Source organism: Stegastes partitus, unplaced genomic scaffold (assembly GCF_000690725.1).
Source record: "Stegastes partitus isolate 25-593 unplaced genomic scaffold, Stegastes_partitus-1.0.2 Scaffold154, whole genome shotgun sequence".
NCBI lineage: Eukaryota > Metazoa > Chordata > Actinopteri > Pomacentridae > Stegastes > Stegastes partitus.
In genome coordinates this window covers 34,622-45,762 of record NW_007577885.1, presented here as the reverse complement: position 1 = coordinate 45,762, position 11,141 = coordinate 34,622, and the positions used below count along the sequence as shown (strand labels likewise).

Genomic DNA, 11,141 nt, shown 5'->3' with positions numbered 1-11,141 from the left:
TTAGTTACTGACAGTGTCCTTATGTCAGCCACGGCCAGAATACAAAAACATACACAGAGTGAAGCTGATGATGAAGCTCCAGAATGTAGCATTTGAACATCGAGAAACTTTAATCACAAAAGCTACACTGCAAACAAAGAAACGCTGACATTGGTAGAGAGTAATTATGATGGAACCAGGCACATTTGTCAAAGCTTCAGCTTTACGAAGCTGTGGTGAAGTCTGAATCGGTCTTCTATATCTTTATTCTTCTGAGGCTCACTTGACCACAAATGACCGTTCTTGCAGAGTCAAGAACGTCACAAACAACTTCTCAGCTTCTATCACATTTTGCTTCATTTATTAAGATGGTTTGTTGTATATGTTTTTATGTCTTGCTCATTTGATCTAAATTTGTTTGTATATTGAAATGCTTTGATAGATTTTGTAACTAGTACCTCCATTTCAACATAACATCATTTTAACATCAGCATGTGGTCTGTTGAGTAATTTGTCTTGGATCATTTTCACAGTGTGAAGAATTTGTTGAACAACTCTGCAGCTGCAGTTCTTACCGCTGTCAGTACAAAGATGGAGGCTTTTCCCAGGAACTGTCTGAAATTCAGAGATATACATGTGACTGAACTCATCCAGATTAACACTGTTTTTTATCATTATCAAAATAAACAACCATGACTCACCTGAACATGTAATAAGGACACACAGCAACTAAAGTGTCGGTTAAAGTTCCATGACGTTGTCAAAGAGTCCACAGAAATGTGCTTGTTTTATAGGTTAGAGCCATCGAGGATTCCAATTATTTGTCGCTGAATTGTTGAACAAATATATTAGTTATTGTTACCTTAATAACACACTGATTTTTACCATGCACTATGGCATTTATTTGTTTTCCTCCTCGTCAGAGATAGGGTTGTTTAAGGTTGATTAAGTAAAGACAGTTCATGCTTTGGTACATGGTTTTAACTTTCAATAATGCATGCTCGTGTTTATAAGTTCTGAAGTGGATTTAGAAAAACAAACACGAAATATTCTACATTTGTTTTAATTAGAAATGAATGAAACCTATACTTATATCTACATCAGGCTGACGATGAAAGATTCCATAAACTTTCTGTATGACATTTTACGTTGTAGTAATAAATGGACCAATGTAGCTATTATGCGTTTTTTTTTTGGTGAGACTGTACCATCAGAGCAGTGAACAGTAAAATACAGTAAGGGGGGAAAAAACGTCAGACATATCTGACATCTCTGCTGATGACTGCCTACAACTGGCTTTTCTTGTTTAAGCCACACCACATGAATTCCCCCCACTGATATACTGGCCTGATAGACTTTACACTGGAAATTGAGGATAATTGCATCTAATATGAGCCGCTGCCACTGACCTGACTGATAGGGACACAGTAACTTCCAACTGACAAGTCAGTGTCGGGATCTGAACCATGCGTATGAGGGAAGAAGCTGTCATGAATATTAGCATTGTATTCAAGCACATTTTACTTGAACAAAAACTTGAAAAGTGAACCACGACGGTGATAACAAAAGAATCTAGAATGCCAGCACCACATAGCTGCTGATGGAAACAGTAAATACGCTCTTCCAGTTATAGGAAGGTTTCCTACAAGTGTAAAAAGAAATGATGACAGTGTTTGCATTTACAAAACATATACATATCTGTGAGATATTCAACTTTACATACATTTACATGAGAAGCACAAATTCAGTCCTGCCACAAGTCCTGCATTGTGTTGGAGTGTGGGAGAAGAATTGGCCTGTCCGGACACTGACCTTTCCTCTCCTCTTCTCTTCGAAGAACTCTCTGTCTGCATTTGACTCTGTTTGAGGTCATTGTCCTGCAGAAGAGAATCCTCTCTCAGTCTCTCCGTTTTAAGGATCTGATTGTACTACTGTTGGTGCTCGTTGAACTTTCTATCTTCTCAAGTATTAAAAAGAACTAACACTTACCCTTTATGTGTTTAAGCTGCAGGATTGAACTCCACGGTAACATTCATGAAGAAGCAAATGCAGATCTCACATCTGAGAACCTGTAAGCCAAGCAAGTGGTGCATCCTGCATCATAGTGCAAAACACAGAGCTGATTTCAGCCATCTTCATTACAGGGAACTGCTAGAAATAATAGGTGGGCAAGTCGGGAAGTAGGTAGCCCAGAGGCTAGCGAAGAGGCTTAATGACCAGAAGGTTGCTGATATGAGGCCAGATGCAACCATTTCCTCCTTTGCAATTGTTTCTTTTGTATGATCCCTGACAGAAGTAAGTATGACAAACAAAAACTTTGGATTTCCACAAGCAGTGAGACTGCATTTCTGTTAAGTAATTTTCATGCTCTGAGCACAGACAGTCTGTGGCTCTGACCGACGCTCTGCAGCTGGCAGCTTTTTTCATCCAATCAAAAGTGTTTCTGGTATTCTCTCAACTGTTTCTTTTTTTTCCTTCTGAGTAAGTGGGCAAAACGCTCATTTGAGTCAGTTTAAAACATAGTTACATAGTTGCATGCATAGTTGCTGCATTTTTTCTGACAAACAGGTTCATGGTTGGTGTGGTGTAGGTCATGTTAGCCTGTTGGAGAAGCTACTTCCTGGAGTTGTATTCTCAGAAGTGTTCTTCACCCCCCATATACGTCACTATTATATGTCACTAATGTTGTGTCCTCTGTCTCTCGTAGTTTGTATCTCTGGCTGCAGAGCTGCATGTTTCTGATCCACAGACACTGGCTTCACCAACTTCCCAAGTTCTTGTTGGTCTATTCTAAGTGTCTGTTTTCTCTCTCCCTTTTACCCTCAGCCCAACCTGTAGAGGCAGGTGCTGCCCTTCCTGAGCCTGGTTCTGCCAGTGGGTTCTTTCTGTTGAGGGGCAGTTTGTTTTTTCACTCTCGCCAAAGAGCTTGGATTGGATTGGCTGGGTTTCTCCCTATAAAATATTACTGTAAGGTCTTAACGTAATTATGTAAAGTGACTCCGAAAGATGACTTATGTTCTGAATTGATGCTAAATAAATAACTCTGCATTAAACTGAACTGAATTTATTTCTTGTCTTGCGACACAGTTTGGCACAAACTGTCCAGAGGTGACTTACAGCGTTGGTTGAGTGTTATTTTCTTCATTTTTTTCTGCCAAAAGGTCATTTTTCACATAAGACATTTTGAAGTCATAGCAGGAAAAGAATAGATATAAATAATATTAATGGTAGTTGCATTTCATTTAGAGTGTTCCAATTCAAAAACAGAATTTTGTGCATGCAAGGATACAAACAGAATGAAAGCAACATTAATGCTCTTAAAGGAGTACCTTACTGACTCTGAACAGCAGAACTCAACAGAACCGGCTAACCTGAACGTTCCTCCTTCTTGTCGAAACCTGTCACCTGTATTACCAAAAATGCAACCTTAGTTGACAAACTGGTGGGAGATTCAAGTGTGTTATGCTAATAGCAGCACCACGTTCTTTCTATTTTGGGTCATTACATTACAAATTATCACATTTTAGAAAAATTTCTGCTTGATCATCGAATGTGTGTGTGTGTGTGTAAAGAATCTGCAGTATTGGACAAGCAGCTCAAATACGTAAGGGATAATGCCCGACGAGGTGTCCATTATCAGAAATTAATGGACGACGCGGAGGCGTGAACCGTCCTCCGCTTCTCGTCGGACGGTTGCTTCCGCGAAGTCCATTAATTTCTGATAATGGACACCTCGAAGGGCATTATCCCGCTTATACCATGGTCACTTACGAAAGATATTAGTAAATAAATATTAAATCAATTATTAATACGTTAATGTTGTTTTTTACCGTTAAAATCGTAAGTTTTCCACAACAAGCGGCTGAGCGGACTATTTCATGTCTCTCGTTGTGACGCGTTGCCAAGGTAACCGGTCGGCCGCAGCTGTTATATTAGGCCTAAGTGGAGGGAAGTGAGATGATTGCTTAACGTGAGGGCAAGTGCACCTCTTACCGCTTGTGTGTGTCCAGAGGATGATGCGAAATATAAATATTTAACGTATGTTCTGAGTTTCTGTTGCCACGGTTACCAACTACCGTTTGAGTCAGCGCATTAATTTAGAACAATCAGGTTATTTGACCGGAACTTCTTTATAGGTGTCCTATATCACTTTTTAATGGACACCCTGCAGCCAATCAGAATTGAGTATTCACCCAGACCATGGTATAAATCAAAATAAGTTATAGGTGAGTTGAAGTATATATTAAAAAAAAAAAAAAAAAAACTAATTTAAAAAAACAACAAAAAACAGCAAAAAGAATTGAGCTGTCATGAAAAGTGCCATCTCAAATCAAATCAACTCATTATATTTTCTGAACCACATGTAGTTGTATGTCACAATAACACAACATATAGACAAACATGTAGAAAACTTTCCAACATTAAATACTTGTTGCTTTAGGTTGTGTGGTATGAACTCCAAATTTTGATTTTAAACTCAAGAACAATAAAGGACTATGATTACTAATGAGAATCCTCATCTGTTTTATTGTTCCACATACAACATCAAGTAACACAATCATTGTCGAACTGACACATAGATCTGTGTGGAGTCAAATGTCAGCCAGAGGAAAGTTAAGATATTAGCTAAAGTAGTGTACAGTAAAATACAGACTGGAATGATACAGAGTTTAAGCTACATGTAAAAAGTGGTACAGAAAATATGTCGGCTTTTACCATATAAATGTTATAGTTCTCTAATACAGCTTTCATTTTTAACTGTTTTCATTTAATAATTTCAATAAGCCTTTTAAATGATGCATTATATGCGCCATATACTGTAACTCCAGATCCAGGAAGATGAGGTGAAATGACAGTATAATACATCACAGAGTATGTAGAAGTCACTGAACATCAGCTTTTTTATCCCATAACCGACCAGACCTGTTTGGAACCTATATTATCTGGAATAAGTTAAAGGAATATAAAGAAAATAAAGTACATATAATGGAGTGTGTGCACTTTGGAAGAAGAAATTAGTGTGTACAATAGAAATGGCCTACTTGTTAAGTATACATTTACATTCACACATAAGGCAGGTACGACTTGAGTTACAGTCTTTGGCGTTAAAATGCGTCATGTGAGAGTCATCGACAGCAGAGAAATAAGATAATGTGGAAAAAGCTTTCCAAGCTTTACAAAACACAGCATAGATCCTAATGATAACCCACCATTCACACAACGTTTGGCTGATAACATTCTTGTGTGTACAAGGCAACATAATGGTCCAAAGAAATATACCACATTAGGAATAGGAATTCCTTGTGTCAACACTTTTCCCAGTACTGATGGGAATACTTAAGGTTTGTGGAAGGCAGTTCAGCGGACCCACTCTCGCTGTGGTGTCACAGTTCAAACTCTTGTTTCTACAACCCTTTTCCCTGCTGCATCCTCAAACAAGGCATTCAACCCTTTTGAGTTCTAGGTAATAAAACCCAGATATTTGGCTTTCCTGCAGAAGAATACAAAACTAAATTTACCCTAGTAAATGGATGGATGTCACAATATTACATCTGTCACACACTGCAGTGTAATCCTCTGAGTAGCGGTCCATTTAGACAGAGACTGCAGGGCCTGGGTATGGTTCCCCACCACACCAGAAGTCCTCTGGCTGAGGGACTTCTAGCAGCCATGTCTGACCTTTCTCTTTCTCTCCCTGCTGTTCCGGGTTATCCTTTGCATCTTTTCCTTCCTCTGCCACAGTTTGCAGGACCTTGTAATAGTGACAGTCCCGCCCATCATCTGGATTGTAAGGGGGTGCCAGGATATCCAGAAAAGCAGCAGGTCCCTCCACTGCGTCGATCTGGTGGAGATTATCCCGCACAGGAGTGAGAAGGCACGGCCCGCTGGTCTCTGAGTACTCAGTGTCAGAGCGGAGCACAGAGCGCCACACAGAGCCCATCTGCAGAGGGGCCAGTGGGGGGTCAAACTCAGGAGGGACAGTGCTTCCATTGACGTTATCCCCCATCTTGTCAAAACAACGAACGCTGACCTTCCCATAGAGAACCTGGACAGGACACAGGAAACAATTAGCAAAGACAATAAACAATACTACTGAGCAATAATATATAGGTAAGCTTCTTACTGTTACTATCAAAGTTGACCGTGGAAAATATCCACACTTACATAGTGCCTTTTAAACATAGCTAGGTTCTACAAAGTGCTTTACGATGTGTTTCTCGTTCACTCTTACACACCAGTGGTGGCACAGCTGCCATGCAAGGTGCTCACCTGCCATCGAGGTTTCAGGGTCAACACTAAACTGCACACCTCGTGATTAGTGGACAACTTGCATTACCTCCTGAACCACGGCCGGCCAGAATAGTAGATGTAACAGTCTTCCATTGAAAGGTTTTCCTAGACTGTTAAAATGATTACTTCCCAGGAACATATTACTGTTTTCACCTGCATTTGTAGGATTTTTTGTCAGTAAGTGCCATTTTAAAAACAGAATTGCTGATAATTTATCTGTATATCTACTTAAGTCATGTGATAAACCATACACAGTTTACATATTATTGAAATGATTTTGCCACACAGATAAACTGAAGCTGGAATTTTCCTGCGAAGTAACTAGCACATACTGCCTCAGGTGAAACGTGGATCCTCTACATCACAATTATAATGGCAATTAAAGGTTGGTTGGATATGACAGTTAGAACAGCTTGGTTCAGAACATGATATTTTTCTGTTGAAAAAGTGATCTGATCTGTGATCAGGGGAAACTTCAATCTCACAAGCTGCAGTCATAGCATTGCTAGAGGATATCAACAGTTAGTGTATGCAAAACCTCTCTGTTTAGTTACTATTTTTATCCTGCACCTGTAGCCAGCTGGGGATGAATTTTCACACTATCCACGATCTTGGCTTCATCATTACACAAAACACCATGACCAAAGTTCACAGCCATGTTATTGCTATAACAATGTATTCACCTCTGTGGTTTCAGGAGCAGAATTTACTCCACTTGCATTCAGTGTGACTTTGAAAAGGTTCAGCTTCATGCTATGATACAGAGTACTGTAGTCCCACCCAGGCTCCGTAAACATTCACTGGTCAGGAAAACTCTTTAACAGAAGAAAATGTCCAAAACACACCAATAGTAGACTCAGTAGTGTTTAGGAAGCACCTAATGCACCCTTTGACCATTGGTTATGTCCATAGCCTCCAATGTTTCTTTGCAATGGTGTAGATTTACATCTAAGCCATTTTAAAGCAGGATGGGCTTATTTTGATGGAAGAAAATTTCTAAATATGTAACTCTGATATGAGCTTTTAGAGGTCTAAACAGTGACCGAATTGGGGCTTTAAGTTCAAGGCAAGTATTCCTGTGCTGCAAGTACTGTGTTGGATTGTGATAATCTGATGAAACCCAATTCATTTAACAGTCTGTACAATAAGAGCACAATCACTCAAATAACCCAGCTCACAAACCTTGATTTTGACAGAGAGTCCCTCTACAAGGCATGCACACAAAATTCACTAATGATGCGAGTCTTGGTGTAGTTGATCTCATACTACGTGCAAATTCCAGTCACGGTTCAGTTTAAGATCCCTAAGGTTCCAACCTTCATCTTAGCCTGGGCTCTTAGACAAACTCTGTCTCAAATTATGGCTTTAAGACATTATCTGTTGTCAGTTTAGTGTTTAATCAAACTGTCTTCATTTCCTATGTGTCAAGTAAATTACACCAAGAATTATTAAGTGTACTGGAGGTGAAAGTACTGTGAGACTGTAGCCAACATTATCTTCAACTTGATTTAGATCATATGTATGTATAAAATATCAGAAAGTTGCTTTTAATGTTTGACAATCAAGTGTTTGCACATTCACGACAGTCGCTTTAAAAAAAAATGATGCCAATGAATTGTTAAAATTCTTAGGGAAACAAATGACACTAGCTTATGAAAACAACTAATGTTGACTGTAAGTCTACAGGTCCACAGCTACATACTGGCCTCAGGGGCCTGACAGGTCTTGGATGAGGTGGTTACCATGACAGCAGACATGGAGCCTCCAACACCTTGAAAATCAGACATTTTGCTGTAATGTAGCCTCATGTTTTCAATGTGAAATCAAAGTGATACTTATATGCTGAAAACTCCTGGAAAATAGATCCGTTGGGCTAAAAGACATGTTTTCAAAGTGTAATCAAATTCAATTGTGTGCAAAGGTGGATCATGACACTACATCAAATTTTTACTTGTTTTGTGCAACAGGTGACTGAATGTAGCCCAACTAAAAAGTATTTAAAGCACCTGCTTAAACTGACGCTTCATGAGTCCTGAAAGTGTTTCCTGGCTCTCTATAGCTAGCTAAAATAAGGTAACTACTCAGAGCCAGAACACCGAGAACACAGGGGGCTATCCAGGACCAGATAAAATGGACATGAAGTATAAAGACCTTCAGCATCCCGTTCATCCCCGGGTGGTCGTGCAGCGGGATGGAGGCTCCGGTCCTCAGCAGAAACACCCCCATGCTGAATACATCCGTCTCGCAGATGTGCATGTAGGTGACCGGGGGGCTCTGGAGCTCTGCTGCCCCGGAGCTCGGCTTGGTTTTGCGGGGAGCAATTTTCAGGTCAGCAGCTCTAACGGCGGTCACTACGGATATTAGCTCGCTCAGTTTGTCTGCTACAACTTTACTATCCCCGCCGGCCGAAGACTTAAGGCCGTTAAAGGTGATATAGGCTTGCTTGGCTATTTTCTGGATGAGAGGAGTTTTGTTGTCCCGCGGCATTCTGGCGGAGGAAAAAAATAACGGTTATCGGTGTGTCTCTGGCACTGTTCCGACGGCAAAAAAAACTTCTTAAAATGCTTCCTGAGCCTCCAGGCTCACCAAATATACTCCGGAGTTGGTTAGTATACGTTTAAAAAAGACAAAATTGCGACTTCTAAGATAACAAACCACAATTCATGGTGATATTGTCTACTTTCGCCACCAGATACGAGCCTCCCTCCAGTCATTTTCCACCGTCAAGCCCTCTGGTCCGCGCTCACGGAGCCTGCGCACCGAAAAGCAGCCTGGGATATGAGGTTTTATGGAAAATAAAACAGTACTTTAAATCATATTAACAAGAACAGCGAATCACTGCATTATACCATCTTGTTTGATAAAAAACGGTGTTAAATTCTCTAAGTTTATTGAATATACTAATATACCCAAAATACATAAAACAAAGCCTGCTTTTTAGCGACACTACATTTCCCAGAGTGCCTGAAGGTGCAGCAGAGTTGCAGAGGGAAAGGCCAGACAGGCCATTGAACTCTCTACAGCCCTCCCCCACCCAACATCACATCCTCCATCACCGCCTCTGGGTGCTGTCCATCTTTTCACTGTACAGTTTCAAGTAATATGTCATTAGTGTTTTTCCAGATCCAGGATTTGTATGCAGTTTTGTTTAGCTTTGTTATCTGTGGTTCATCATGCTCTTCTACCAAAGTGTAATACGGATACTGAACGCACATTAGTCTATAGTCTGTACTATTTATCATACATATTTATTATTTATTCTATACTATACTATGCTATATATATTAAATTATAATTATGTTTTAATTATTATATCCTATACCATGTTATATGTATAATATTATATATTGTATTTCTTATAATAATTTTTTATTTGTATTATTTGTATTCTCATATATCCCCAGTGTTCCTACTGCAACAGTGCAATATATTTATTCTACCGTTTGGCTAACTATATATACTTCCTACTGACTCCTTTTGAAAATATATTTATATATTCTTATTTGTCTTTTTTATACTTTTACTTTTATACTTTTGCACCACTGGAGTTGTCTTTTAGTTTTGTTGTACTCAGTGCATGATGACAATAAAAGCATTCTATTCTATTCTATTCTATTCTATTCTATTCTAAAAATGATGTGCTCCTGTATGGGTCTCCAGCACATAGCCACAGGATTCATTCAAATAGCACAATGGAAACACTGACAGTAGATGATATGTTGCTGCAGAATTTTTACCTTACGTTGTTTTTTGATGCTCTGTTAACCACAAATTAAATTCCATTCACTTTTATAGCATTTGATCATTCGGTTATTTGGGGGAAACGTGTCCAAAGATTTGCTTGATACTTAAAGCTCCAGTTTTGCAGAGTTTCAGAACCATTAAATCCTGAACTGACTCAGTTCAATTCAATTTTATTTGTATAGCGCAGTTTACAATATATGCCATCTCACAGCGTTTAACATGGTACGGTATAGACCTTACTGATCACAAATAATGGACTGCAAAATAGAGTAATATAGTTTATCTTAAGAGAAAAACATGTGTTTCATTTTTATTGCTAAGGCCATTGCATTAATTGAGACTGTCTCAAGAAAAAATGACTGGTGCTGCTGTTTCAGCAGAATGATTCTCAGGTGACTAAGCCCTCTAGTGGCTGAGCTGACCCAGCAGGTTTTATGCCTAAACATTACCCAATTCTAAGGCTTGTTTTATACTTTTGGGTTGAATCCATATGTTAGGTATGCCATAGATGTGGTGTAGCTACAGACCCTATGCCATAGCCTGATGTGCACCTCCCCAGGGTAATAGGTCCACTTGGTAGGAATATGCTGTGTTTGCACAAAATGTTGATTTGCACATAGATAATGCTTAACTAAAACAAAATGTAATATGTAATAGGTTGTTTCTGTCTTGTTCAAATTAAAAACATAAGAGGGAATTTCTGTGTTTTCGTATTTCTACCAGTTGTGTATAGACTCAGTCAGTTCTAGAGTCTGCTATCCACATGAAAGAGCTACTGATGTGAATCTTTACAAGAAAGAGACATCAGCAGACATATCACGAAGAACGGTTGAACAAAGCTAGAAAGGGTTACATAGTGATCTCAAAGAGCTTCAGAAATTCATCAGTCCACAGTTACAAAAGTGTTTATATATTGAAACAGTTTAACTCTGTGGCTGCTCTCTGTAGCAGTGGGAGTCCAACTAAGATGACTTCAAACGCACAACACAGAATGCTTAGTGATGAAAAAAAGAAACCCATAGTATCAGCTAAAGACTTAAAGGAATCATTGGGGCTGGGTAACACTGCTGTTCACAAGTCTGTGATACATAGATCATTGAACAGGAATGTTGTCCATGGAAGGTTAA

At 39.2% G+C, this 11,141-nt stretch overlaps 1 protein-coding gene across 1 annotated transcript; it reads right to left on the bottom strand.

Annotated features, from left to right (window-relative positions):
• Window positions 1-4,483: 4,483 nt before the first annotated feature.
• adoa (2-aminoethanethiol (cysteamine) dioxygenase a) lies at window positions 4,484-9,010 on the bottom strand. The gene is made up of 2 exons (XM_008279303.1): window positions 8,422-9,010; window positions 4,484-6,025 (listed from the first exon to the last, which is right to left on the bottom strand). The coding sequence occupies exons 1-2, from the start codon at window positions 8,755-8,757 to the stop codon at window positions 5,573-5,575; spliced, it is 789 nt and encodes a 262-aa protein (XP_008277525.1). The 5' UTR covers window positions 8,758-9,010; the 3' UTR covers window positions 4,484-5,572.
• Between the last annotated feature and the right edge of the window lie 2,131 nt (window positions 9,011-11,141).